The sequence below is a fragment of the Equus quagga genome, chromosome 1 (genome assembly GCF_021613505.1).
Source record: "Equus quagga isolate Etosha38 chromosome 1, UCLA_HA_Equagga_1.0, whole genome shotgun sequence".
In the NCBI taxonomy this organism is placed as follows: domain Eukaryota; kingdom Metazoa; phylum Chordata; class Mammalia; order Perissodactyla; family Equidae; genus Equus; species Equus quagga.
In genome coordinates, this window is record NC_060267.1 from 129,882,945 (window position 1) to 129,909,399 (window position 26,455).

Sequence of the window (26,455 nt, forward strand, 5' to 3'; positions counted from 1 at the left end):
CCGTTCTGTTCTTATCTTTTTCCTAAAACTTCCCCTGTTTCAAACTACGGAGGTGCTCACAACTACACTGTAGAAGGCTCCATCCTTCCTTCCCATCTGTTCCACAAACCTTCCAGGACTGCAGAAGCCTATGATGATCTCTCCTCTCTTCACTGAATTCCTAGTTTTCATGTTAGAAAGTCGTTTGCCATTTAGATGATAATGTCCAGTATCTCTTTGTACTTATTTTCTGCTACTAATGTTGATAATTAGCATTCTTTTATTTTTAAATTTAACTTAATTTGAATCACATGAATATGTGAATACAGTGAAAAATATACCTCCAATCTCCTATCTCAGTCATTCAACCTCCTTCCCTTCAGGCAATTAATATTATCTGCTTCTTTTTATCCTTTTATGCACACATAAACAAATTCTTTTTGCATTTATTTTAACACAAATGGTAGCATACACTGTTTTGCATATTGCTTTTTTCCTTATCAGTTCATAAAGAGCTTTCTCATTCTTTTTTACAATTGAAAGGTATTCTATTGTACAAGTATACCACTTTTTTTTACTGAGGTCACATTGGTTTATAACATTATATAAATTTCAGGTGTATATCATTATATTTCGACTTCCATATAGACTGCATTGTGTTTACTAGCAAAAGTCTAATTGTCATCTGTCACCATACACATGTGCCCCTTTACCCCTTTTGCCCTCCCCTGTTCCCTTCTCTTCTGGTAACCACCAATCTGTTCTCCATATCTATGTGCTTGTTTCTTTGCTCATCTTCCATATATGAGTGAAGTCATATGGTAATTGTCTTTCTCCATCTGCCTTATTTTGCTTAGCATAATACTCTCAAGGTTCATCCGTGTTGTCGCAAATGACACGATTTCATCTTTTTTTTATGGCTGAGTAGTATTCCATATATATATATATATATATATATATATATATATATATATATACCACATCTTCTTTATCCATTCTTCTGTTGATGAGCACTTAGGTTGCTTCCAAGTCTTGGCTATAATGAATAATGAATAATAGTGAATACATAATAAATACAATGAATAATGAATATATAATGAATAATGTTGCAATGAACATAGAGGTGCATATATCTTTTCAAATTAGTGTTTTTGCATTTTTTGGATAAATACCCAGAAGTGGAATAGCTGGATCATATGGTAGTTCTATTTTTAATTTTTTGAGAAATATCCTTACTGTTTTCCATAGTGGCTGTACAATTTACATTCTCACCAGCAGTGTACAAGGGTTCCCTTTTCTCCACATCCTCTCCAACACTTGTTATTTCTTGCCTTGTTAATTATAGCCATTCTGATGGGTGTGAGGTGATATCTCATTGTAGTTTTGATTTGCATTTCCCTAGTAGTTAGTGATATTGAACATCTTTTCATGTGCTTCTTGGCCACCTATATAGCTTCTTTGGAAAAATATCTGTTCCTATCCTTTGCCATTTTTGATAAGGTTGTTCATTTTGTTGTTGTTGAGTTGTATGAGTTATTTATATATTTTGGATATTAACCCCTTATCAGATATATGATTTGCAAATATTTTTTCCCACATAGTGAGTTGTCTTTTTGTTTTGTTGATAGTTTCCTTTGCCATGTAGAAGCTTTTCAGTTTGATATAGTCTCATTTGTTTATTTTTTCCTTTGCTTCCCTTTCTTGAGGAGACATGATACTCAAAAAGATAGTGCTAAGACCAGTATCAAAGAGTGTACTACCTATGTTTTCTTCTAGGAGTTTTATGGTTTCAGGTCTTACCTTCAAATCTCTAATCCATTTTGAGTTAATTTTGTGTGTATGGTGTAAGATAATGGTCCACTCTCATTCTTTTGCACGTGGCTGTCCAGTTTTCCCAACACCATTTATTGAAGAGACTTTCCTTTATCCACTGTATGTTCTTAGTTCCTTAGTCAAAAATTGGCTATCCATAGATGTGTGGGTTTATTTCTGGGCTCTCAGTTCTGTTCCATTGATCTGTGTGTCTGTTTTTCTGCCAATACTATTATGATTTTGTGCCGGGGGGGGGGGGGGGTGTTGTTTTTTAGTGAGGAAGATTGTCCCTGAGCTAACAGCTGTGCCAATCTTCCTCTACTTTTTGTATATGGGATGTCACCACAGCATGGCTTAGTGAGTGGTGTGTAGGTCCACACTTGGGATCTGAACCAATGAATCCCTGGCCACCAAAGTGGAGCATGCGAACTTAACCACCATGCCTCCAGGCCAGCCCCAGTACCACGCTGTTTTGATTACTATAGCTTTGTAGTATATTTTGAAATCTGGGAGTCTGATGCCTCCAGCTTTGTTCTTTTTTCTCAGGATTGCTTTGGCTATTCAGAGTCTTTTGTTGTTCTATATTAATCTTAGGATTCTTTGTCCTATGTCCGTGAAAAATATTGTTGGAATTCTGATTGAGATTGTGTTGAATCTGTAGATTACGTTAGGTAATATGGACATTTTAACTATGGTAATTCTTTGACTCCATGAGCATGGAATATCTTTCCATTTCTTTATGTCTTCTTTAATTTCTTTCAATAATTTCTTACAGTTTCAGTGTATAGGTCTTTCACTTCCTTAGTTAAATTTATTCCTAGGCATTTTATTCTTTTTTGGTGATTGTAAATGGAATTGTATTCTTGATTTCTCTTTCTGCTAGTTCATTGTTAGTGTGTAGAAATGTGACTGATTTTTGTATGTTGATTTTGTACCCTGCAACTTTACTGTATTTGTTTATTATTTCTAATAGTTTTTTGGTGGAATTTTTAGGGTTTTTATATTTAGAATCATGTCATCCACAAATAGTGATGGTTTTACTTCTTCCTTTCCAATTGGATCCCTTTTATTTCTTTTTCTTACCTAATTGCTCTGGCTAGGACTTCCAGAACTATGTTGAATAAGAGTGATGAGAGTGGGCATCCTTGTCTTCTTCCTGTTTTTAGATAGTTTTCAGTTTTTCACCATTGAATATGATGTTGGCTATTGGTTTGTCATATATGGCCTTTATTATGTTGAGGTACTTTGCTTTTATACCCATTTTATTGAGAGTTTTTATCATAAATGGATGTTGAATCTGTCATATGCTTTCTCTGTATCTATTGAGATGATCATGTGATCTTTATTCTTCATTTTGTTAATGTGGTGTATCACATTGATTGATTTATAGATGTCAAATCATCCCTGCATCCCTAGAATAAATCCCACTTGGTGTATGATCCTTTTAATGTATTGTTGTCCTTGATTTGCTAATATTTTGTTGAGGATTTTTACATCTATGTTCATCAGTGATATTGGCCTGTAATTTTCTTTTTTCGTCTTGGCCTTATCTGGTTTTGGTATCAGGGTAATGTTGGTCTCGTAAAATGAATTAGGAAAAGTTTGAGAAGGATAGGTATTAAAATCTTCTTTGAGTGTTTGGGGTAGAATTCATCAGAAATGGTGTCTGGTTCTGGATTTTTGTTTTTTGGGAGGTTTTTGATTACTGTTTCAACCTCTTTTACTTGTGATTGGTCTATTCAGATTCTCTGTTTATTTTTGATTCAGTTTCAGGAGGTTGTATGATTCTAAGAAAGAATTTATCCATTTCTTCTAGGTTATCCAATTTGTTGGCATATAGTTTTTCATTGTATTCTGTTATAATTCTTTGTATTTCTGTGGTATCCGTTGTAATTTATCCTCTTTAATTTCTGATTTATTTGAGCCTTCTCTCTTTTTTTCTTAGTAAGTCTAGCTAAGGGTTTGTCAGTTTTGTTTATCTTTTCAAAGAACCAGCCCTTAGTTTCATCGAGCCTTTCTATTGTCTCTTTTGTCTCTACTTCATTTACTTCTGCTCTTTTATTTCCTTCCTTCTACTGACTTTAGACTTCTTTTGTTCTTGTTTTTCTAGTTCTTTTAGATGTAGTATTAGATTGTTTATTTGAGATTTTTCTTGTTTCTTAAGGTAGACCTGTATTTCTATATACTTCCCTCTTAATACCACTTTTGCAGCATCCTATGTTTTGGTATGTTGTGTTTTCATTTTCATTTGTCTCCAGGTATTTTTTTATTTCTTCATCGATCCACCAGTTGTTCAGTAGCATGTTGTTTAGTCTCCATATATTTGTGACTTTTCCAGCTTTCTTCTTATAGTTGACTTCTACTTTCATACCATTGTGGTCAGAAAAGATGCTTGATATGATTTCAACTTCTTAAATTTGTTGAGACTTGTTTTGTTTCTCAACATATGGTCTGTCTTTGAGAATGTTCCATGTGCATTTGAGAACAATGTGTATTCTGCTGCCTTTGGATGGAATGTTCTACATATATCTGTTAAGTCCATCTGGTCTAGAGTTTCATTTAAGGCCACTGTTTCCTTGTTGATTTTATGTCTGAATGATCTATCCATTGATGAAAGTGGGGTGTTTAGTCCCCTGCTATTATTGTGTTGCTGTCAGTTTCTCTCTTTAGGTCTGTTAATAGTTACTTTATATACTTTGGTGCTCCTATGTTTAGTGCATATATGTTAATAAATGTTGTCTTCTTAGTGGTATGTCCCTTTTATCATTATATAATATCTTTGTCTCTTGTTATCTTTCTTGGCTTAAAGTATGTTTTGTCTGATATGAGTAGGGCTATACCCACTTTCTTTTGGTTGCCATTTGCTTGAAGTATCATCTCCCATCCCTTACTCTGGGCCTATGTTTGTCTTTAGAGATAAGATTGGGTCTTGTTTTTTAATCCATCCACCTGCTCTGTGTCTTTTGATTGGAGAATTCAATCCACTTACATTTAGAATGATTATTGATATATGAAGCTTAATATTGCCATGTTATCTTTTGTTTTCCAGTTCTATATTTCCATTGTTTCTTTGTCCTTGTATTTCTGTATACCATTTCAGTTTGGTGGTTTTCTGTGATGTGTTTCTCATTTCCCTCTTTTTTAATGTTTTGTGACTCTGCTCCATATATAATTTCTACTTGTATCTCTCTGGCCAAAACTTAGTTGCATGGCCACATCTAGTTGCAAGAAAGGTTTGGAAAACTTGGGATTCTGTTACCAAAAGGAGACAAAGAAGGGGGACAGTTTGCAATCTCTGCTATATTGAATGAGGTTGAGCATCTTTTCATGTGTTTAAGATCCACTTCTATTTCATGTTTTAGAAATTGTTCATCTCCTTTGCCCATTTTTCTTTTGGGTTGTTAGTCTTGTTCTGTCATTTTATAGACACTTTTTATGTATTGGGGAAATTAGTGCTTTATCTATGATATGCTGCATGCTCTTCTTGGCCATTAGACTCATATTTTACTCTTTGTTGTTTTTCAGTAATAATCAAAGTCATTCTGTAAAATAAAAATTACTCTAAAGATCATGTCTATTCTCTCTTCAACAGATAACTCCAGCTATAACAAATTATGTAACTGACAAACTAGGGAAAAAGTTTGTAGAGCCTCCACCATTTGATTTGACAAAGAGTTACTTGGATTCAAATTGCACCATTCCCTTAATTTTTGTGCTATCTCCCGGAGCAGATCCCATGGCCAGTAAGTGCATATACTGTAAACTTTTAAGAAATTAAAAATAAATCATCTTTCTCAATGTCCATTTTTTGTCCATATGACTGTACATCAGTTAGTAAATCCAGTATTTATAAGGAAAGGTAACTCGAATTTTCCACAACTAAAAACCTATAAACCTGAAACATAAGGCATGTTTTATAATTTTAGAGTAAGCAGTGAAACCATTTTTTTGTGCCCTCTTAGGCCTGCTAAAATTTGCAAATGATAAAGCTATGTCTGGAAATAAATTTCAAGCTATTTCACTGGGACAGGGACAAGGACCAGTTGCCACAAAAATGATTAAAGCAGCAATAGAAGAAGGAACTTGGGTTTGCCTACAGAATTGTCACCTTGCTGTCTCCTGGATGCCTGTATTGGAAAAAATATGTGAAGATTTTACCCCTGAAGTCTGTAACTCATCTTTTAGGCTTTGGCTCACAAGTTATCCATCTCCAAAAGTATGTTTATTTCCTATAGAGTTCAGTACATTTATTGAGTTATCTGTTACATTGTATATCCTAGTCAAGCTTGAAATACTTAATTTTAAGAGGCTTTAAAAATATTTCTGGAGTCCTCTTTTATACCTATTTTTAACCCAGTAGTTTATGCATTTTTAGGACTCAAGCTGGTTATCTTGAGTAATGCTCTTTGTTTATTCTGTCTTAGTTCCCAGTAACAATTCTACAGAATGGAGTAAAAATGACTAATGAACCTCCCACGGGTCTTCGGCTAAATCTCCTCCAATCATATCTCACTGATCCAGTTTCTGATCCTCAGTTTTTCAATGGATGCCAGGGAAAGGAACTGGTAATATTCAGCCTCTGGAACTTTTAAAATATGTTTTTATAGTGAGAAAATATGGAAATATAAATATTTTACTTAGTAATGTTAAACTTTAGGCGTTTCCTAAGAAGACAGAAATTGTACCATCTTGTTCATTATTTTTTCCCAGTAGTTTGTGTCTGCTTCCCATGTAGTAGACACTCAAAAAGAAATTTGTGGAATGAACCGAAGTCCAATAGCATGTTTGATTAAGACCCAAGAGTAGCAATCTATTTTCACATCATTTATTCATTCTTTCAACAAATGTGTGTTAGGCGTTCTTCTACGTACTAGATATTAAGCAGTGAGAATAAAAGAGATCCCCTCCAAAAAAAAATCTACCTTCATGGAACTTAAATGTAGTAATAATGTTTTGACATATTAATAATGCTTTTCCATGTATCCATGTAAAACAGTTTTGCACATGGTATTGGGGGCACTGGTCCCAATAAATAGCCCTCCTTTTCTCTGCCTGAATTCTTACCAGTTAAGAAACAGAAAAAAGTATAAACATATGGGAACCAAATTATAACCTTAATTGCTGATGGAGACCAGGTTGAAAGATGTAGTTTATATCTGTGAACAAATGGGCTTCATATTACTAAACCCAGAATTAATTAGATTTATCCACCCAGAGGAACAGAAGAATACTTCCTTCCCTGAGGATGCTCACTTCTAAGAGAGAAAAGGGAGAAGCTGAGCAAAGCATATCTGGTTAACTTTTCCCAAATTTACCAATCAGATAGGTTAGTCTCCTCTCCTGCAGTGAGTACAAGGATATAGAGAATCCAGGATGCTACATTAAGGTCTCCCCACATGGAAGGAAACCTCAGTACCAAGGGAAATCACCTCCTCCCTCACCCCCAACACATGCTATTTATCATAATTGTCTATTTGTGCCAGAAAAAGAATAATATTGAAGATAAAGGATTGAATTCTTTGGAAGCCAGCTAGTTTCTCCCTGCTTACTGACACTTTCTGTGTGCCCCTAGTTCTGAGGAATAATTTTGTTTGTAACTCGGGGAGAAAAGGGGGATATTTGGTGGTTTTAGCTAGAAAGAGAGCTTAGTAGAATGGAGAAGATGGTATGGTGTCTGATGAGAAATGAGTGAAGGGGGTCAAAAAGATGGAAAAAAAAAGGAATATCTTAGCAAAACTGGCAAAAATATATAATGCTCTGATCCAAAAGCCACTGTGTGTAAAGTCCATAAAAATGAATATTTGTGGTAATCTAATAGAATTAAATATTGTTAATGCCAATCTTTAGATATGCAGGGAAGATCAAGTAGAGAGAAGCTAAGTGACTAAAAAGGTGCAAACACACATATACATACACACAAATCTGATGCCAAGCACTAATTGTTTATCAATGAGGGCGAAAGTAAGAAGGAATTAAAAAAAGATAAGGAAAAATAAGAGGAAACAGAGTAGCAGAAAAGAAGACATATTTTATGGTTAAATGTTAGTTAAGTGAACAAAAGAAAAAAATACTAAACTTATCTATTCATCTGAACTTACCTTTTCTAGTGAATTGTTAATTATAAAGACTTGGTATACTAGATCATAGTAGTAATTTTCCATTGGTATATTTTTCCCTTTTTGGTCTCTAAAAACATAAAGAAATAAAAAGAGGGCAGGAGGGAGACAGAGAGAGAAAGAAAGAAAACACATGCACTACAAAATAAAATAGAAATATTAATAACCTTAGAATTAGGACAATTAAAAAAAGTAAAGAATTCACTCGAGGTCACACTAAAGCTCTGAACCTCATTCTGTGCTTTCTATACATCATACTATTTTTACAAAAAAAAACAACAACAACTAAGGTGTATATAAAAAATTAATTTCTATAAATCACCATATTTTCAAGGATAATATTTTTCCTCTCCACCCCTAAACATCTCTTTATAGGTCATAACCACCCTTTTGCCCCAAACAAACCACCTCATCCTTCAATGCCTCAAGGAAGGTCTGTTACTGCTTGTACCTATGGGCTTGACGGTGTGCTTGGGAATATGTTTTAGTGCGTTCACATGCACCATGATTAGGTGACCTGAGTTCAAATGCTGACTAACTTCTGTGGTAGCCACAAACTCTCTGAGTCTCAATTTCCTCTTCTGTAAAATAAGAGTAAAATATTTACCTCATGGAGTTTTTGTGGAGATTAAATGTGAAATGCATAGAAAACTTATAGCTCAGTGCCAGGCATTAATTCTCATTAGTGCTAATATTATTATTTACATGCCTTTTCTTTTGCTTACATTGCTTAAAGTTTCCACATTTTATTTCTAAAACAACAACAACAAAAACCCAAGCAAACAAGTAACAAAAGAAATTCAAATGTTAAGTAGGTTGAGAACCGCTGCCTTGATACTATGATGAACTATGAGAGGACAAAGAAAGGAAGGAAGGAAGGGAAAAGGCATTTATTGAGCATTGCAGGTTCCAGGTAGTTTAAATACATAAATCTTACAACAACCCTGTAGTATAGATGTTATTATCACAACTTTGTTTTTTAAATAAGGAAACTGAGGTTCAGGTAAATCAAGTAAATGATCAAGGTCATACAGCTTGTAAGTGTTAGAGGTGGGATTTGGTACCCAGTTCATTCTGTTTCTTCCCACTTGTGTGTGACTAACTCTTGGTTACGTTGAAAAAACCTTCACTGAGGAACTGACATTTGAAGTAGGCCCAAGACGTATGTGTAAAGGCACAGGATTATGACAAACCTGTTGAAAGAGCAATGAGTAACTCATTTTGGCTAAATTAGCAAGACATAACAGTGGGAAGGAATATTGGGGCAAGACTGTGTAAACTGAAAATCTTCATATGCCTTGCTAAGGAGTTTGGATGAGTTAGCACAATCCAGCACCACATCATAGAAAACAAACCAAAAGGCATACCCCATTGATGCTGGGTCCATGGTATCATCTTTAGGTAGAGAAGGCAGCATCCTGCTGCCCCCTTGGCTTAGTCACAAAATGTACCCTGGAAAACCTAATTCAGAAATTAGTTGGAAGAAACGCTTATTGGAAAACAAACAAACACCTGCCTTCAGAAAAGACATTTTTGTTTGTTTTTTAAGAAAATATTTCTTAATATTTGAGTTTTTTAGAATATATAGTTTGTTTCTTTTTTAAAAAGTCTAAATAACAGGACTGTGGCAAATTCTTCTGATGTCCCTTGTCACATCTCCTCAGCTCATATTTAATTTCAGCCACAGCTGTAGAAGGCAGTTCTTTGTGAGTTCAGATTAATCTTCAGCTGAGAGCATCTCACCCCAACTATGCATGTTTCTGCTTTCTGTCTCCAAGATTTCTCTGATGCCACAGGGGCCTTCTTGGCCCACAAGCATAGACCAAAAATGTGGAAGGATTATCACTTCCTTAAGAAAACCCAATTATGTGAAAATATATGTAAATTATGTTATTACTCTCATTGCCAAAAAGTTTTTCCCCTATTAAATGTTTCACAACAGCATTCATCCAGTATATTTAAAATATGCTTTGATTTATGTACAACATTTAAAGAATATAGCTATTCAGTAAAGCCATGGTGTACTTGCATTTTAATATTATAGAAAAAATTTCTACTACTGCATCACATGAAAATAGCTGGATGGATTTTTTTCTGCATTTGGAGCTATGTCTGAGATAGTCTAACTTAAACCATCAAGGTAGCATCCTTGAAATTTACATGAGGGGATCTCAACGAGATGGATGGCCATCCTCCAGAGCATCACTCCAAGCTTAGTGAGAGGCCCACGTGACATACATATCACACATGTAAAGATGTCAGAACAGAGTAAATAAACAAGGGTTTCAAAAATGATCTCCAAATGGAAAGTCACAAAATCAGGAACTATATATTGGGATTTATTCTTATTATAATGATTAATTATTCTCCTGCAGTTGTAGTCTCAAGCATATGCTGGTGAGTCTACAGGATAACGTTAAAGTATTGAAGTTGTAAATATCTATGAACAATACCCAAGTATTGTTAGCCCATACTTTGGTAAATGGTGGCATTATTGCATTTTAATAAAGTGTAACATAATTGCAGTTTGTCTAGCTTTGGAGGTTTTGATTAAGTCATAAGATTAATTCTTTTTATAGTAAGCGTTATTTTAGATAGCATGTCTTTTTAAAATAGAAGTTTGTAGAGATATATGATCATAGAATCTTATATGAAAAAGGTCATTGATTCGTTTCATTTTATTGATGGAAATATGATCAGAATTTTTTCTTGTATAACTTTTATTCTAAAGGCATGGGAGAAGTTGCTGTTTGGAGTTTGTTTTTTTCATGCCCTTGTGCAAGAGAGGAAGAAATTTGGTCCTCTTGGTTGGAATATTCCATATGGATTTAATGAATCAGACTTACGCATCAGTATTCGACAACTACAGGTAAAATTAGAAAGGAACTAGCATTGGTGAAGGATCGCTATGTATCAAGCCCTAGGCAATTCTCTTTGCTTGGAATAACTTATTCAATTCCCCCAACACCGCTAAATAAATAAGTGGGTAGATAGTAATAATAATTGTGATCCATGAAGCACTATCTCCCTCTGGATTTTTTCTGCTACAAATAATGGAAACCCTGATTCAAACTGGATTAAACCATAATGAAACTTATCTCACATAAAAAGAAGTGCAGAGAAAGGACAGGTGCTGGAGTTGGTTGATTCAGCAAAAGTGTCATTAAGGACCCTGGTTCTTTCTGCCTTCTTGCAGAGCCCTCCATAGTGTTGGCTTTACATAGGTCCTCATTAACCTCCACTCTTCTCCTCCACTCAAATTTACACTTTAGCTCTATCAGTCAACAGAAACAGACTGTAGAAGAGGAATTTATTGAAAGAATATTGGGTAGGTCACAGACTCACCAAGACAGCTGGAGAGCCCAGGCATCCAGAGTCATATCCAGAGTCATAGCATGTCTGGTACGAGCAGCCCCTCTACCCTTGCTGAGCATTAGACACCACAGCTCACATGGCTGCCACACAGACTCTGGTCTCCTGCAGGCACTCTGATGCCATCAGAATAGACTCTTTACTGTTCCTGCTTCTTCGCACACTAAACCCCAGTTCATCTGGGAGGGATGCACCTGAGTAACCAAGCCCAGGTCATGGGCCTAGGTTTTACTGTAAGAGATGCTGGGAAAGTGAGTGGACAGCTTTTTCAGTTTTTCTAGACTCACAATGTGAGACATTCACTTGGTCAGCAGCCCCCCTCCAAAAAATAAAAATAAAAAGGATAAATATCCACAGTAAACTCTACCAACTCACACTTTGAACTAGGCACATTACTTATATTAATTCTAATCCTCACAGCAGCCCTGTAAGGTTGGTATTCTCCCTATTTTGGAGAAAAACCAAAGCTAAGAACTCAACTTGCCCATTGAGGTAGGATTTGAACTCAGGTCTGTCCAACTCCAATACTTTTCGATTATTTCTGTCATATTTTACCAAATATATTAATCCAACTAGACAACCACAGAATATTAGTATTTTTCTGCTTCTTTTCAGTGATGAGGGCCTTTATGACATGAAGCCCCATAAAGGTCACCCAAAGACAACTATGATGATAATTCCTTCAACCCCACTTCTATGTGTCTACACACATAGATAGATGATTGATAGATAGATAGATGGATGGATAAATAGATAGATATTTAATCCCATTTTAAAATGGAAATGAAGTGAAAGACTTTAAGGTTTTTCCATTATTTCATTTTTCCTTTGTTTCAGTTATTTATAAATGAATATGATACAGTTCCATTTGAAGCCATCTCTTACCTGACTGGGGAGTGTAACTATGGAGGAAGAGTGACAGATGATTGGGACAGACGTCTCCTCTTAACCATGCTGGCTGACTTTTATAATTCACACGTAATTGAAAGCCCTCATTATAAGTTTTCTCCTAGTGGAAACTATTTTGCACCTCCCAAAGGCACCTATGATGAGTACATTGAATTCATTAAGGTAACTAATGTCACCAAAAATAGACTTAGATTTAAGTGTGATTTTTCTAAAAAGCAAATTGAAATAGGGACATTAAGATATAGGGTCAGACAAGTATTATGGTTTCAATCAACTTCCAGTATCTTTTGTTTCTAGTAATTACTGAAAATCAGAAAAGTTTGATTCCTCCGTTGTTTGATGTTTAGTTGATTTTTAACCTTTTTGGTCTGCCTGTGTCTACCTTATGAATTGATCTATCCAGTGAAAACGTGATGCTTGCTGAATCTGTTTTCTGGCAGAAACTTCCATTTACTCAACACCCTGAGATATTTGGATTACATGAAAATGTTGATATCTCCAAAGATCTTCAACAAACGAAAATCCTCTTTGAGTCCTTGCTGCTCACCCAGGGAGGCTCCAAACAGACAGGATCCTCAGGAAGTGCTGACCAGATTCTATTAGAAATTACCGGAGATATTCTCAACAAGGTAAATGTTTAGCTTAAAATATGTTGCTTATAATATAAAACAAATCAAAGTGGCACTGAAATGGCAATCTGAAAGCTCCATTTGGCAGCATTATGACCTTGAGTAAGACATTTTTGCCTCTCTGAGCATTAGTTTTCAAATCTGTAAAGCGATGAAAATAGTACCAGCTGTTTAAGGTTCTTGTGAACATTAAAGAGATCATGACTTTAAAGTGCTTTGCAAAATGCCTGGCACTTAGTAACTATAGCTGTGGATGAGCTAATGAACATATGACTTACTATCAGTTCTAAGCAAAGATAATGGACCTACTTTTTAAAAATGGAGGGGGGGCTGGCCCGGTGGCACAGCAGTTAAGTTCATGCACTCTGCTTTGGCAGCCCTGGGTTTGTTGGCTCAGATCCCAGGCGCAGACCTAGCACCACTTATCAAGCCATGCTGTGGCAGGCATCCCACATATAAAAAAATAGAGGAAGGTGGGCACGGATGTTAGCTTAGGGCCAATCTTCCTCAAAAATAAAGAAAGAAATAAAAATGGAAGAAATGGTGTGAACTTGCTGATTCAAGGAGTGAGGGGCTTTTAATCTATACCTTAGGAAGAAGGAGGCATGGGGAGATAAGATCAGCACTAAATTAGCTGCTACAGCTTTTTTTTTTTTTCATAATACAGCCCAATGTACTTAGTCCTACTAGGTAAAGAGGAATGATACTCTCTATTCTCACCTCTTTTTCTGTGTCATAAATTCAATAAAGAACTACTAAGGGGACTTTTAAAAAGATTATGGTCCCAATATCTTCCCAATTCCTAAATTCCTAAATACTATAACTATCCCCATATTTCAATGTCAGACACTCTGACAGAGCAGAACCTGACCCATAGTCCAACTGCCTTGAAAGCCCAGGGACAGTGCCTCTCCTCTGCTCTCACAGTTGGTGGCCTTACCTTACACCACTCCTTAGGAAGAGCCTACTCACCACACGCCTGGCCACGGCCAGAGGGGAGCAGCACGGCCTGCGACCCCGGGTGAAAGCAAACTAGGCTCCTCCCACTTCTACCCCTAGACTGCTGCTCCTGCTGTTTGCCTCTCTCACCCTGGCCCCTTACTGTTTCTGTGGTTTATCTCTGTGGGGAAAGTTTCTCACCCTCACAGAATGGTGGCTCTTACAAGATCCTTAACAGAAAGTTACCTGGCAGTGGCATTTGGGACTTATCTGGGGTAGGAGGGTTGTGCTAAGCCAAAGGGTCCTTGAGTGACACCATCTGCTGTGCCTTAGAAGACTTCTTTTGCACCATCCAGGGGCCATCACCTGGGACACTCTGGGCAGTTCAACATTCTTAGTTTGAGACCTCCCTAATTGGGAAACTTCTTTGCCCCTTTGAGCAGTGTGAATTCCAATGTCTTGGGGCTTGATCATCAGTCCCAAGTCCCCTTCATCGCTTCCCCAGCATCTCAGAGACGCCTCATAGAAATCAGACACTTGATGGCCTTCTCTTTCCCTATGTCCTGGAACCTTGCTACATTCACACATTAATTATTTGACAGCAGGGTAAGTAAGCTATTTGGAGCCAAGTGGTAACTGATTGGAAGTAAATATAAAACAGTTATGAAATGGGCACTCGGTTTTATCAATGGAAAATAAGATTCAATTTATAAAAAGAACTTACAGCACTTTTCAAAAATGTCTATCATCTGCAAAACACTATATCCTGTGGTGGAGAGCATGGGCCTTGGAGGTAGATACCTGGACTTAAACAGATCACTATGTAAACAGCTAGAGAGTGGATTTAAACAGATCACTTTCTGGCTGTGTGTCTTTGGGCAGTTATTTAACCTCTCTTTTCTTAAATGTCCTAACCTGTAAAATGGAGATAATGGTCACTTAAGAGTGTATGGTCAGGATTAAATGAGATAATGTATGGGAAGCAGTTAGCACAATGCCCAGGACATAGTAACTGCCTAGTGTTAGCTATTAGTGATATTATAGCCGAATGAAACCAATGATCCATTCTGAAAGTAATATGAGTTGTTTAAAATCTATTTTCTTAGCTACCAAATGATTTTGACATTGAAATAGCACTATTGAAGTATCCTGTGAGATACGAAGAGAGCATGAATACTGTTTTAGTACAAGAAATGGAAAGATTTAACAGGTAAGGATCTGTATCCCCAGTGATTCAGAGGGCAACCAACCAAAGTTGATAAAAAAGATACTAGTATTGAATTAAAATTTTAAGAAAAAATTATCAAAACCTCCCATTTCATTAGAATTTTCCCCCTTTTTTTAAAAGTTGTGTAACCTTCTGCTCCAGAAGTGAGGGTATCTTTTATACTGTAAAAATGATAATGAAAAGGAGATCTGCTTTCACTGGTTAAAAATATTCATTCAGCTTAATTTCTCACCCATCTATTACTATTCTCCTCAGGAACTAAAGACAGAATGAGATTAATTAGGCCTATGTGTAGTCACGCTTTTCGTTGTTTTTCTGCCACTTGACCTATATACACCTCCCTTTTCTTCTTGAGTCCAATCTAGGCTAATTAAGTACCCCATGATAGCAAACAAATTCAAACCCCACGATGCTTTGACTTTTTTAATTGAATTTTCTACAATTCAATACTGGCTTAACAAATGGAGAATTGTTTTGGTTATGAATTTTCTAAAGTGTTTCCAAGTTTATTTGGGTTTCCAGACTTGCTGACATTTTAAAACAAAACATATCAAAACACTATTACGCCTTAACTAATTCAGTATTTCTTATACAAAGACCATATATTTTTATATATAGTAACATATTATCTCCCGGTTGCTTAGGCTTCTAGCCTAGAGCCCTCACTTCAGGTGTCTTTATGGTGTTCTTACCAGTCTGGGCCTCAGTGGGAAGCAAAATACTTGCAAGTACATAAATGACATATTCGCTTTATGTTTTAATGCAGCGTTTCCCAAGTTCCAGCCAGGGCATAACACCTTTATAACTTTTTCCATATTTGCATGTCACCTTTAACATTATTTCCTGATATTTTCCTTAAATCGTTCTCTTCTTAAATTAGCCTGGTCCTAAGCAATAATACCCAGAAGGCAACAATTTTGATATGCTAGTTGTATTATTTTCTGTATTTTAAAATATGAGTGTAATGACGAAAATGAAAAATGTTCATCTAAGTATCATCTAAAATGACCTTACGTTACTAAGTGGGAGGTGACCACACTTTGGGAAACACTCCCACAAAGCTGTGCATGGTATCCTGCTATTTCTTCTTCTGGAAAGACTGGATGTTGATATTTCCTACCATATATATGTTGATGACATAATTTCTTTACTTGCAGTTTAATTAGAACTATATATAACACTCTATTGGACCTTGAAAAAGCTATTAAGGGCGTGGTCGTCATGGACTCTGCGTTGGAGGCACTCGCAGGCAGTCTGCTTGTTGGAAAGGTTCCGGAAATATGGGCCAAACGATCCTACCCAAGTCTTAAACCCCTAGGAAGTTACATCACAGACTTTCTAGCCCGGTTGAACTTCCTTGAGGTAAAAGATTGTACATAATATATACGTAATTTTATTTTTTTGGTTGACTAGGGAGATATTAGAAACTGGCTATGGTCACTTGAATGTCTCCGAGTTGAATGGAATGTGATTAGTAGTTTCATGGTAATCTAACCAAAGGTTTAGAATATTGAAAATTATACACCTTTCAAAGTACTGAGTAGAAAATTAAAATTTTACTTTACCCAAACCCAAGTAATATATGACATTTATATTTTTGAAGATTCTAAGTTTGTGGTTCTCTGAGATCACAAACTTGGTCTTGTGATTTTAACACTGATAGTAAATCACAAAAAGAGCCTGAGGCTTGGATTTATCAATAATTGGCCATTGTCTTAAAATCAGAGTTTCTCATCTCATCTCATAAAACAGAGAAAAGATGAGTGCTTTGAAATCTGGCCCCCCCCCCCCCCCCCCCCAACACACACATAAAGGATGTTCAGGGCACAGGAAAGCATGGGGCAGGGCACTATTTTTCCTCCCCAATCCTCGGCTTGCCCCCATCCTATGGTTGTTGTTTATGAGAGAGTAGCGAGTGGGGAGACCCCAAAAATACTTTTGGAAATTCACATAGGTATATGACCTTTCAGTGTTCAGTTGCCTTTTCATTGCACAAAAGCATTATTTGTTTCACTGCAGAAACTAATCATAAAATATACAGTGCTTGTGAAGATGTGGACAGACAGGCTTTCCCATACATCCTTTTTTTTTTTTTTTTTGGTGAAGAAGATTAGCCCTGAGCTAACATCTGTGCCAGTCTTCCTCCACTTTGTATGTGCGATGCCTCCACAGCATGGCTGATGAGTGGAGTTGGTCCACACCCAAGATCCCAACCCATGAACCCGGGCCGCCAAACTGGAGCACACAGAACTTAAACCACTTGGCCACAGGGCCAGCCCCATCTCATACATCCCTTTTTAATTTTTGCCAGTCTGATAAGTCAACCATATCTTGTTGTTTCAATTTGAGTTTCTTGGATTATTAGTGAGCCTGTGCTTCCTTTGGTATGTGTGCTTGCCATTTGTATTTTCTTCTGTGAATTGCCTATTTATCTCTTAGGCCCATTTTTCTTTTGGACTTAAAAAAAATTAATTTATAGGAGCTTTTTATGTAGATTATGCATCTAACAAAAGAAACAGGGCCTTGCTCCACGGCCAAGTGGTTAAAGTTCCATGTGCTCTGTTTCAGCAGCATGGGTTTGCAGGTTCGGACCCCAGGCAGGGGCCTACTCCACTCACTAGCCATGCTGTGGTGGTGTCCCATAGACAAGATAGAGGAAGATTGGCACAGATGTTAGTTCAGGGCTAATCTTCTTCAAGCAAAAAAAAAAGAAGAGGAGGATTGGCAACAGCTGTTAGCTCGGGGCAAATCTTCCTTAGCAAAAAAGAAAGAAAGAAAGAAAGAAAAAAAGAAAGAAAGAAACAGTATAAAATAGGGCTTTTAAGTGTTTAGGCTCTAGAAGAGTTGCCACTTAATAGCCTCAGTTTTCTTATCCATAAAATTGGCACTTTTATCTCAAAGGGTAACAGTCTGTGGTATGTGGTAAGCATTCAGTAAAAGTGGACTGTTCTTTTGTAAAAGCAGAAATTATTGAATTTTATCAAATGCCTTTTCAGCATTTGTTGCTGATGATGTGATTTTTTTTCTCCTTTAGCTTATTATTGCATTGAATAAAATCACTAGTTTTCCAAGGGTAAAATCATTCTTGTGTTCCTAGAAAAATTCCTCTTGGTCAGTGGTTCCTTATTCTTTTAATACTTTAACTGATTCCATTTGGATATTTTTAGGGCTTTTAATATACGCTGCCTAATCACTCTCCAGAAAAATTATTCAATTGCATCCCCATCAATGGTGGATAGGAGTTCCTGTTTCTCAGTAATTAGCGTTCTTTTTTATCTTTGCTAATTTGATATGGGAGAGTGTGTATACCTGGTGATTCCTAGCCATGTCTACAACATGTCTTTGACTTCTTTCTGTGTGTACCAGCCTCTTCCTGTCCCTTATCAAAAGCATCTGACATATAGGTAATTACATCCTCCCCTTGCCAGAGTCTTCCTTTTTTTTTACATTTCAGTTCATTCCCCAAACTTTGCTGAAACTTTTATTGGGACTGGTTATACTTCCCATATATTGCTTTGTCCTGAAGGGCCTTGAAGAGTCTTTAGCTTGGTTCCTTAGAGTGGTCCTGGCATGGTGCCAGCTGGGACTCTAGGAAATATTCTTTTTGTTGTTATTGTTAGTATAAAGTTCACATCATACTCTCTAGTTTCTGAAATTTGGATTTCCTCTTGGAATCATTCCATTTGAAGCAGTAAGAAAGGTCTTACTTATTACTGGGCACCTTTATGATCCTTCACCACCAATCTTCCCCTGAATGGATCTCCCCCATTCTCCTCTTACCCTTACAGAAGCTGTACAGTTTCCCCATCACCTTTCTTTCTCCTGGACTCTTGACTTCACCTCCTAATGGTTCTTAGAGTTCACAAATTAAGCAAATGAGTTGTCCGGTGTTCTCTATCCTTTTCCATCTGTCTCTCACCGTTCACCCTATTTATCTTCCCTTTCTCCTTCTTTTTCTTTTTTTTGTACTTTTGGCACACTGGCTATGATCTCAGTTTAAATTCAGGATCTGACACTTAGTATCTGTGTGACTTTGAGCAAGGTACTCATCTTTCTGTACTCCAATTTTCTCATCTGTAAAATGGGAGGAATAATATCTAACTCACTGAGTTACTTTGTGGACTAAATGCTGTGATGCATGTAACATTCTTAGCACAGCGCCTGGCATGTACTAAGCACTCAGTAACTGATAGCCGATTCAGAGACAGTAATTAAGTAGCTGACCCAGACACTCATGACATTCTTGGCTAAATGGAGCCCTGGGGTGAGCAAGGTGTTTCCACACACTTTGTTTCTTGTGCTTGGTTCTGGTTCTCCCTGGCTCATGCCCTCGCCCAGTGCCATCTCTTTCTCTACCTCTTCTTGATCTAACACCTCTACTGTTGCAACGTCTCCGGCAGTGGTTTGTTCTCTTCTTCTCGGGAAGGAAAGCTGGCTTCTTCCCGTAGTGTGCTGTTCACTCGGAGACAAAGTTCATTTTATTGATTCATCTGTTCATTTAACAAATGTAAATTGAGACCTCACTTTGTCTAAAACACCTTGTTGTGTGCTCTGCGAGGTAAAAAGGTGATTACAACATGAGTCCTGCCTTCAAGTTGCCAGTAGCCTACAGGGAGATAAACTGTGTATCTAAGAAAAAACTAATACGGGGGCCAGCCCGGTGGTGCAGCAGTTAAGTGTGCACATTCCGCTTCTTGGCGGCCCGGGGTTCGCCAGTTCAGATCCCGGGTGCGGACATGGCACCACTTGGCAAAAGCCATGCTCTGGTAGGCGTCCCACATAGAAAGTAGAGGAAGATGGGCATGGATGTTAGCTCAGGGCCAGTCTTCCTCAGCGAAAAGAGGAGGATTGGCAGCAGTTAGCTCAGGGCTAATCTTCCTCAAAATAAAAAACTAATATGGCATAGTAAGGAATATGTCATAAACAACCACCACGCAAAATGATCTGCGAATTCAAAGAAGGAAGAGAGTTCGTTTAGCTCAGGAAAGCAGAGTTTGTTTACTGGATGAGGTAGCATTTGAGCTGCGTATAAAGGATGAATGGTTTAGGCTACTGCAAAAAAAGGAAGAGGACTTAGAGATAGCTGTGGGATGAAAGGCACTCTATCATTTAGGATTGATTTTGTTGTAAAAATTTTGACGTAAGCAAAAATAAAGCTTGTTCCCTCATGTAGCTGAAAAGTCCAGGGGATAAAGTGACTCCAGGCAGGATTTGACCTGGGGGCCTACATGGTTACCTGGTCCCGGCCTCTTGCACTTCATCTCTTGGCTCCATTTCTTTGTAGGTTAACTTCATTCTCACTTAGGTTCTCATCTGATGGTAGTAAGATAGCAACAGCAGTTCTGGCCTCACAGCCACACACCTTCAAAGAGTTGAGAGTGAGCCTTTCCCCCAAAAGTCCCAGCAAGAGTCTCTGCATCTCTGACCTTGTGTGCATGTCCATTCCTGAGTCAATCACAAGACTGGAGCTATGAATGGCTAGGCACGAATCACTTGCCCACCCCAGGAGCTGGAGTTCCACCACCAGAAGGGCTTGGATTGAGAGCACAGGAGGATTCATTCTGCAGAGGGATAGAAGAGTAGTGGCACTTTAAGATAAGCAGAAAAAAAACAACAGATGTACACCCAATGCAGAAAAGAGACCAGCAAAGAGTGCAGTCTGATTAGAATCTCAGATGCTTGAACAGGAATTAAAAGGGATAGAGCTGGAAATACAATTTGGGGCCAGATTGTGAAGTATCTTGAAGAGGAGACTAAGGTATTTAGGCTTTAATTTGCTGGGGCAGTACAGTATTATGCAGGATGCTAAACCTGATCCAAACATGCATGGTGAGGTATAGTCTCAGAGCATTGTGCTGGGTGTATTGAGTGGAATAGGGGAAGAAGCAAGGATATGTTCACAGTGGTACAGAAAGAAGACCATGAATATTTGAACTGGCGTGGGGGCAGTGAGCATGGAGGAAGGGAGTTTAAGAGGGTTCAAGAACTGGAATCAATACGTGAAGCCTATAGTTAAACAATGTGTAAGATGTCTAAAGATGGTTGCTTTTGAGTGGGACCAAATAATTTACATTTGGCTTTTTGCAGAAGATCTGAATCTTTCAAACTTTGTTTTATTCTGGTTCATGTTAAAATTAGCTTGTATTTTCCAAGAAGAGTAACTAGAAGGCAAAATAATTAGGAGGGCCAGGATAGGTTGTGTGTTTGGTGTCAAGGAAGGGTGTCCTGTGATGGAAAGTGTACGTAACACACACAAAAAACAGAAGCAGGAATTGTATGTCAGGTGACACTTGTGTAAATTGAAAAACGAACATAATGCATTTTGTTTTTCCTTTATAGGACTGGTATAATTCAGGAAAACCTTGTGTGTTTTGGCTCTCAGGTTTCTTTTTCACCCAAGCCTTTTTAACGGGAGCTATGCAGAATTATGCCAGAAAATATACCATCCCTATTGATTTACTGGGATATGAATTTGAGGTACGGTAACTCCTTAAACTGCACAGTGTATCGTTATATAGAAGTCATATATTTAAGCAAGGAAGATGTGCAGAATTTATATCTGTATAGCCCATTATAAACAATTTGACTTCTTTCCATCCTTTGCTTTTCATGAAGAAAGTATTTAGTATTCATCTTTCTATCTCTATGATAGAACTTATATATAAATTCAATTCAATATTCAATTCAAATAACCCAATGCTGCTCTTCTGCTTTAGCAAAAACTAATATGAGGTACAGTAAAACTTGATAAATGCTTCAAAAAGAACCGTATTATACATTTTTACATTTATATTTTACTGAAAAAAAATGTATAGTTTAACAGGCTATTATATGGTGGAATTTCCCTGAATGTGTTCTGAAGATTTAGCTACTATTTTCCTTATGAGATGAAGTTGTCTGGGGAGAAGATCGTTACTGGGGTGTGCCTCTGCCTTCAGGTCATTCCTGCTGATATATCTGAGACAGCACCGGAAGATGGCGTTTATATCCATGGATTATATCTCGATGGAGCGCGCTGGGACAGAAAAAGGTCAGTAATGTCAACTGCAAAGACCTCTTCAGTTGTAGCTGAATCATGGGCAAGATAAGCTGTCTGCTGCCTTTTCTTTGCCCGCAACCAAAAGGCCTCTTCTAGGGAATACGGCAAGTATTCCCATAAATCATCACTTGCCATAAATCGTTACTTAGGCTGGAGCAATTGAAGAGTGAGTATTTTTAGGTCCTGAACAATTTTTAGTTAATATTTCAATGATCTCACTATTAGAAAAGGAGGTTGAAAGTATTTCCTGCTGCTTCTGTTTTGTAAGATACCGTGCATTTTGTAATATGTGGGAGTGCCTCAGGGGTTTTGTTTTGTTTTTTTTTTTTAAAGATTGGCACCTGAGCTAACAACTGTTGCCAATCTTCTTTTTCTCCCCCCTGCTTTTTTCTCCCCAAATCCCCCCAGTAATAGTTGTATATTCTAGTTGTGGGTCCTCCTGGTTGTGGCATGTGGGACGCCGCCTCAACACCGCCTAATGAGCGATGCCATTAGGTGCCATTAGCAGTGCCCCGGGATCCGAACCCTGGGCCGCTGAAGCAGAGTGCGCAAACCTAACCATTCTGCCACAGGGCCGGCCCCCCTCAGTTTAAAACAGTTTACAGTTTCAGTAAAGTTCTCATTTCTACTGGTGAACAGAAAACTTTTTTGTGTATTTTGATGACATAATACACATTTAAAATAAATACTGACTTTTAGCTTAGGAAACTAAGCAATGTTGTACCTGTTTGAAATGCATAGGAGTAAGAGAGAAGGGGCGAGACTGTTTCCCTGGGAGCCCTGCTCTTCAACGATCCCATTAATAAGCAGAGTCATCTATTTCCAGAGTCAGGGTTAGACTACGCTCTCAAGGGAAGGTTAAAGGCCGAGGCAGGTAAATCATGTAAGAAGAAGCAAGAAAGTGGTTCCACAGAGATAATTCTAAGACAGGGTTATGAGAAGACTTAGCTTCACATAGCTCATTTGATTATTTCTATCGCTTTTCGTCTCCTCACTCTACTGACATTTCTTTTAACTTACTTTTCCTTATATATGTATTAATCTTTCCCTTCCTTTCTTTCCTCCTTCTTTCAAACAAACAAGCAAACGATGTAGCATAGGAAACAAAACCATATTTTCTAGATAGGCAGATCTATGAATCCTGACACTGGTGCTAAAGAGCTGTGTTACTGTGAGAAAAGTACTCAACCTCTCTGAACCTCCACTATTAATCTATGAAATAGGAATAGGAACGGGGACAAGATCATTATGAGGCTCAGATGTTATCACATATCATAGTGTCTGCCTCTTGGACAGTACTTAAAAACTGGCAGGAATTGATATTGGTCCAGTGTTTGTACACATTGCCTTTCCATAATTTTCTTTTGTTTTTCTAAATTCTTCTTTGCCTCTTGCTTGGTTTTGTTGTTGGTTTGGTTTTTTTACATTACTTTTCCTGCATATCTCTGGTCCTCTCTTGTATTAAAAACTAATATCTAAGTAGCAATTTCTAAGAAGCAAATTTCTTCTCGTTTCTGATAAACATCTGTTAATTTCTCTTCACAGTGGATTGCTCGCTGAACAATATCCCAAACTTCTGTTTGACCTGATGCCCATCATATGGATAAAACCAAGTAAATATACATCTAACAAAATTTCTTGGAGTTTTAGGGAGGATAACGATAGCTATTTTTAACTGCTCCCTGAAATGTCTCTGCTCCAACCCATTAGGGTTTTGTTCAATTATAATAAATAGTGACAATGTTTACATTGGAAATATATTGTTCCCCCTTTTATGTGCTGCATTTGTATTATTTGAGGAGTATCATTCTGCCTCTTTTTGCTCTTGTCCTGTGAGATGTAACATTTTCTTTGCCCCTCCCCCACACTTCTACTTTTTCAGTCTAGAACTTCCCGTCAATATTTTGATTCTGAAGTGCCTTTGCATACTTCTCAGAGACAAAATAGTCTTGACATAGTCTCCAGCTAGTGACTAGAGCTTCCTGGCTATAAGAAACTCCTAGGCCTGGAAGCCGGCAAGTGCCCCAAGGCATAGGCTTTGCAAGCCACACGGGATAGAGGTCGGTTTGCCCCCTGGGAAAGTTACTTGTGCATTCTCTCCTACTGTCATCATTTTTCCACAAGTCTGAACAACTGAGGCTCATTCTTTTGTTTTCTATCTCTTCTCTAATCTTTTTTTTCTCAAATAACTAGAAATGAAAACATTTATAAACCACCCACAATCACCACCCAACCCATTAAGTATTTTTATTATTAATGCAGTTCAATTATAACTATGAGAAATGTGGCCTTAGTTTAGAAAGACTCCTAATATCTCATATCTGGTTTTTCAAGGATTGTATATAGATTTTTCTGTGAGTAGGTAAGAGTTGGTGTGTTTTTCTTAGGAATAACCTGCTGAAAACAAATAGTAACTTCAGCTTCTTCTAATTTATGAGTCTCTTGTAGGAGAGCTCTAGGCAGCTGTGTTTCTTTTTGCATCTCCTCCATGATCTATGCTGTGTTTTATTCCTTCTTTCCTACATTCTTCTTTTCTTACTTCTTGTCTCCCAAGTCTGCTTGAGTGTTTTCATGCCTGCTAAGTGATCAGGACTTTAAAATCAATTCCTCATGCCCTCAAGTTCCTCTGTCCAAAAAAATAAATAAATAAATAAAAATAAAGTGAAAAAAATAATCAACTCCTGTCCTCTAGACCTGAAATCGTGCACCAGATGAGATCACTCGCCTTGTTTCACAACCACAATTATAAACCAACTGTAAAAAAACAACTTTAAAATGTTCAAATATCGTAGTCATGATCCTAGATTTAGTACTGGTCATTTTATTACAAGGTAAATAGTTGTTCTTTTAGTACCAGTGGCTGTTTTTCCTTTATCAAATGAATTTTTTTTTTTCAAGCTAAGAAGTCTCAAATTGTGAAGTCGAATGCCTACACCTGTCCCCTTTACAAGACAAGTGACCGTAAAGGAACTCTTTCCACTACAGGACATTCTACTAACTTTGTCATCGCAATGTTGTTAAAAACAAACCAACCCACTCAACACTGGATCAAGCGTGGAGTCGCTCTGCTTTGTCAGTTGGATGACTAAATTGGACAAATTAAGAAAACATCTGAAAGAGATTTAAAAAATGTATTGTTTTCACTTACTTCAAAATATACTTATATTATAAAACGAAATATTTTGGTGTCATTCTTTGAAATGGTCTTTGTGAAGGGTCTTTGCCTTATTCTCCCTGATACGCCACTCCTGAGTGGAGTACAGCCTTCTGGACGGACTCTTCTGGGACCTGTGGAAGGAAAACGTGAAAAGAAATATTTCTTTGAAGCATATGAAAAATCTTTGAAACTTTTATTTAGTTCCTTTTTTTTTGGTTTGATACGTATGTGAAAAGCCGATTTAGGGAGACTAATTGGATAAAATTTAACTAACATCAGAAATTATCTCTTTTCACAAATAAGTCATTTCTTCAGCTTCAGTAATGGTTTACTTTCCATTCACCTACCTGAAGTGATTATACACGAACATTTCAAATACATAAGTAAATAAATTGCAAACAAGAAAAATATTAAAACAATTCCAGAACTAAACCCTTTACCTCATATTTTTAAAACATTAGTTCTGTTTCTCACAGAACCCTCGTGACAAGGAAACTCTGAGCGGTAAAGCTGACATACAAAAGCAGTAAGATGGGGGCCAGCCAAGTGGCAGAGTGGTTAAGTTTGCTTCAGCGGCCCAGGGTTTGCTGGTTCAGATCCTGGCGTGGACCTAACTACCATATCAAGCCACACTATGGCAGACATCCCACATATAAAGTGGAAGGAGATGAGCACAGATGTTAGCTCAGGGCCAAGCTTCCTCAGCAAAAAAAGAGGAGCCTTGGTGGAAAAGGTTAGCTCAGGGCTAATCTTCCTCAGGGAAAAAAAAAAAAGGAGTAAGATGGCTGGAGGGCAATCCTATGTACCTGAGGCAATATTGTGCTTCTTGGCATTTACTTCATCTTTAATTGGAAATGCCAAGTAGTCTATTCATTATTTTTAGTAGTTAATATTCTTATTTAGTATGCACTTATTAGTATACATTAGCAATTTTAAAACATTTCAACAAAACAAAATTATAGTCAAAATTTTATTATCTCGCGTGAGTTAATTCCTTTCTTAGGATTCCCAGGACACTTTAGGGTGCAGCTCTATAACCCAAAGAAAATGTAGGTGCAGCTACACAATGAATGAGGACCATTGGGACAGTCACTTGTGATAATTCAGTCAGAGCAAAATGTTTGGCCTCTCAAGTGGAAAACTGCTTCTGGTTTGCAGTGGCTCTGAGATGAGTCTTAAGAGAATGAACTCACTTCACATGGCCAGCTCCCTGCCAAAGCACTCTACTCCAGGAATAAGATGTTTAATCCTTTCAATTCAATGACTATAGCAGCG

General features: G+C 37.4%; 1 protein-coding gene across 13 annotated transcripts in view; it reads left to right on the plus strand.

Moving 5' to 3' along the window:
• The window catches only part of DNAH12 (dynein axonemal heavy chain 12), a 205,102-nt gene extending 179,907 nt beyond the window's left edge, over nucleotides 1-25,195 (plus strand). For all 13 annotated transcript variants that reach the window (XM_046646842.1, XM_046646833.1, XM_046646822.1 and 10 more), the window contains 12 exons: nucleotides 5,384-5,534; nucleotides 5,754-6,007; nucleotides 6,216-6,356; nucleotides 10,639-10,776; nucleotides 12,117-12,350; nucleotides 12,629-12,817; nucleotides 14,863-14,966; nucleotides 16,142-16,346; nucleotides 21,324-21,461; nucleotides 21,923-22,014; nucleotides 23,569-23,636; nucleotides 24,922-25,195. In XM_046646842.1, the coding sequence (XP_046502798.1) occupies nucleotides 5,384-5,534; nucleotides 5,754-6,007; nucleotides 6,216-6,356; nucleotides 10,639-10,776; nucleotides 12,117-12,350; nucleotides 12,629-12,817; nucleotides 14,863-14,966; nucleotides 16,142-16,346; nucleotides 21,324-21,461; nucleotides 21,923-22,014; nucleotides 23,569-23,636; nucleotides 24,922-25,112 (1,905 nt within the window). In that variant the 3' untranslated portion in view covers nucleotides 25,113-25,195. The remainder of the gene's footprint in view (nucleotides 1-5,383; nucleotides 5,535-5,753; nucleotides 6,008-6,215; nucleotides 6,357-10,638; nucleotides 10,777-12,116; nucleotides 12,351-12,628; nucleotides 12,818-14,862; nucleotides 14,967-16,141; nucleotides 16,347-21,323; nucleotides 21,462-21,922; nucleotides 22,015-23,568; nucleotides 23,637-24,921) is intronic.
• The last annotated feature ends 1,260 nt before the right edge of the window (nucleotides 25,196-26,455 follow it).